The sequence below is a fragment of the Gossypium arboreum genome, chromosome 1, assembly GCF_025698485.1.
Source record: "Gossypium arboreum isolate Shixiya-1 chromosome 1, ASM2569848v2, whole genome shotgun sequence".
NCBI lineage: Eukaryota > Viridiplantae > Streptophyta > Magnoliopsida > Malvales > Malvaceae > Gossypium > Gossypium arboreum.
This window is the reverse complement of record NC_069070.1, coordinates 7,263,635-7,265,784: the sequence shown is the minus strand read 5'-3', so window position 1 is coordinate 7,265,784 and position 2,150 is coordinate 7,263,635. Positions and strand designations below refer to the sequence as shown.

The following is a 2,150-nucleotide window of genomic DNA, read 5'->3' as shown; positions in this document are numbered from 1 at the left end:
ATTTGTTTTCCATAAAACATAATTAAAATAAATTCAAAATCATACTCTAGCCTGTATTATTTATTTAGAAAGCATAAAAAAAAAGCCATGCACCGATAATAATAGGGAAAATGAAATATCATTGATGATAATTAAACGTCATACGTCTTCTCTTTTGAAGAGAATAATAACACACCCCACTCCACCACGTATTGTCTTTTTTCCTTTCCAATTATTATTTTTCTCCCTTTTCTATTGAAAATGCAAGTTTGCCTACAAATTAATAATTACTTGAATAACTAGAATTAATAATTAAGAGAACAAGGTTAGGTCACATGTCCCTCCACAGTTAGAGCTTAAATTTCAATTTTGAAGGTCTATTGATTTTTTTTATACATAAAATATGTGTATTTATATATTTTTATTATGGCTAATTTACTAAAAAAGGTTCATTTCCAAAATTGTTTACGAAAGTGAACCAATTTTTTGATTATTTATCGGAAAGGCTCAAATTTCCCGTCCACATCAGCGCGAAGTCAAGGGCTGTGTCAGCAAAACGCGTCCCTGGGGGAGCATTTTGTCCACGTCAACACAAAGCGTTTCCTTAAAGGCGCGCTTTGTGCTGACGTGGACAAAACGCTCCCCCATGGATGTGTTTTGCCCCGCTCCAACGGTCACTTGACCGTTTGACCTACAACGGTAAAAAAAAAAAAACTATAAAAGGCCCCCTTTCATTTTTTCACACAAAAGTCCTCTCTAAATTCTCTCCAAATTCTCTCAAATTTCTCTCAAATTTTCTCAAAGCTCTCTTTAATTTTTGCAAAAAAGCTTTGTTTAAAATTTTTTTGAATTAGTTTTTTTTTTTAAATTAAAAAATATTCGATCGTGTTAGCAATGGCCGGAGAATTAATTCGTCTCGATAATACACACATCTCCGTCGATCAAATGGCAATGGTAAGTGATAATTTTAATTAATTTTTCAATATTATTTAATATTTTTTTCATTTATGCAATTTTAATTAATTTTTATTTTATAATTTTTATAACAATCTGTAGATCAAGTGTTGCAATGCTATATCCCTAATATGTCTGGTCCTCCATCACCATTGATAGAGAATTACCTGCGGGACACGGGTTTTTGGTACGTGGCCACGATAGGTAGGTGGTGCAAGTTGGACCCGAAAATAATCAGTGCGTTGATAGAGAGGTGGAGACCCGAGACGCATACTTTCCATCTTCCATGCAGAAAGTGTACTATCACTCTGGAAGACGTGCAATTGCAATTGGGATTGCCGATAGATGAGTACGCAGTTATCGGGTCCGCTCAATCTGCTGATTGGGGAGCCGTATGCTACGAGCTTTTGGGTGCTATTTCGGATAATATTAACGGAGGTCGAATCGAGATGGGCTGGTTACGAGACACATTCTTCGAGCTGGATAATGATTTGACTAAACTAGAAAGAATACAATATGCTCGGGCATACATTCTTGAGATGATTGGAGGTTATCTGATGCCGGACTTATTGCGAAACCGCATACATCTGAGATGACTGTTGAAACTCATTGATTTTAGAGTAGCTGGTGAATTTAGTTGGGGGTCTGCCGTTTTAGCAACATTGTACGGGGAGATGTGCGGAGCGACGTGACCGAATAAAGCCAAAATCGGAGGTTGCCTATCATTACTGCAATCATGGGCACGGTTACGCTTTCCATTTTTATGTCCTCGAGTGAACCACCCATATATATTCTCACTGATAACGAGGTAAATTTTATATTAGATAATTATTACGTATATTTATAATATAATTGTATGCTAAAAATTTATTTAATTAGGTGGAACCATTCGGCGAATTATGTTGGAATACCCACCTCTCTTGAAGATATACGGCTTCTATTAGACCAACGGTCGGAAGCACAAGTAAGTATTAAATAAAATATATATACATAATAAAATAGTTGTTTCCTATTTAGTATTTAGTATTTAGTATTATGTATATAACTAATATTTTTATCATGTTCATATAGTTTCAATGGACACCATACGAGGATCCAACAATTCGGGCAATAATTCCGGATGAATTTTTTCAAAATCCAAACATTTGGCATGTGAAGGTCCCATTGGTCAACTATGCTATCGTGGAGATGCACCAGTCAGATAGAGTATTGCAGCA

General features: G+C 35.5%; 1 protein-coding gene across 1 annotated transcript; it reads left to right on the top strand.

The window, feature by feature from the left end:
• Positions 1 to 1,064: 1,064 nt before the first annotated feature.
• LOC128279390 (protein MAINTENANCE OF MERISTEMS-like) lies at positions 1,065 to 1,529 on the top strand. The gene has a single exon (XM_053018132.1). It carries the CDS (start codon positions 1,065 to 1,067, stop codon positions 1,527 to 1,529), a length of 465 nt encoding a protein of 154 aa, XP_052874092.1.
• The last annotated feature ends 621 nt before the right edge of the window (positions 1,530 to 2,150 follow it).

Excerpts from the sequence above, each read along its gene's own strand:
- LOC128279390 (XM_053018132.1), top strand. The coding sequence starts at position 1,065 with ATGTCTGGTCCTCCATCACCATTGATAGAGAATTACCTGCGGGACACG.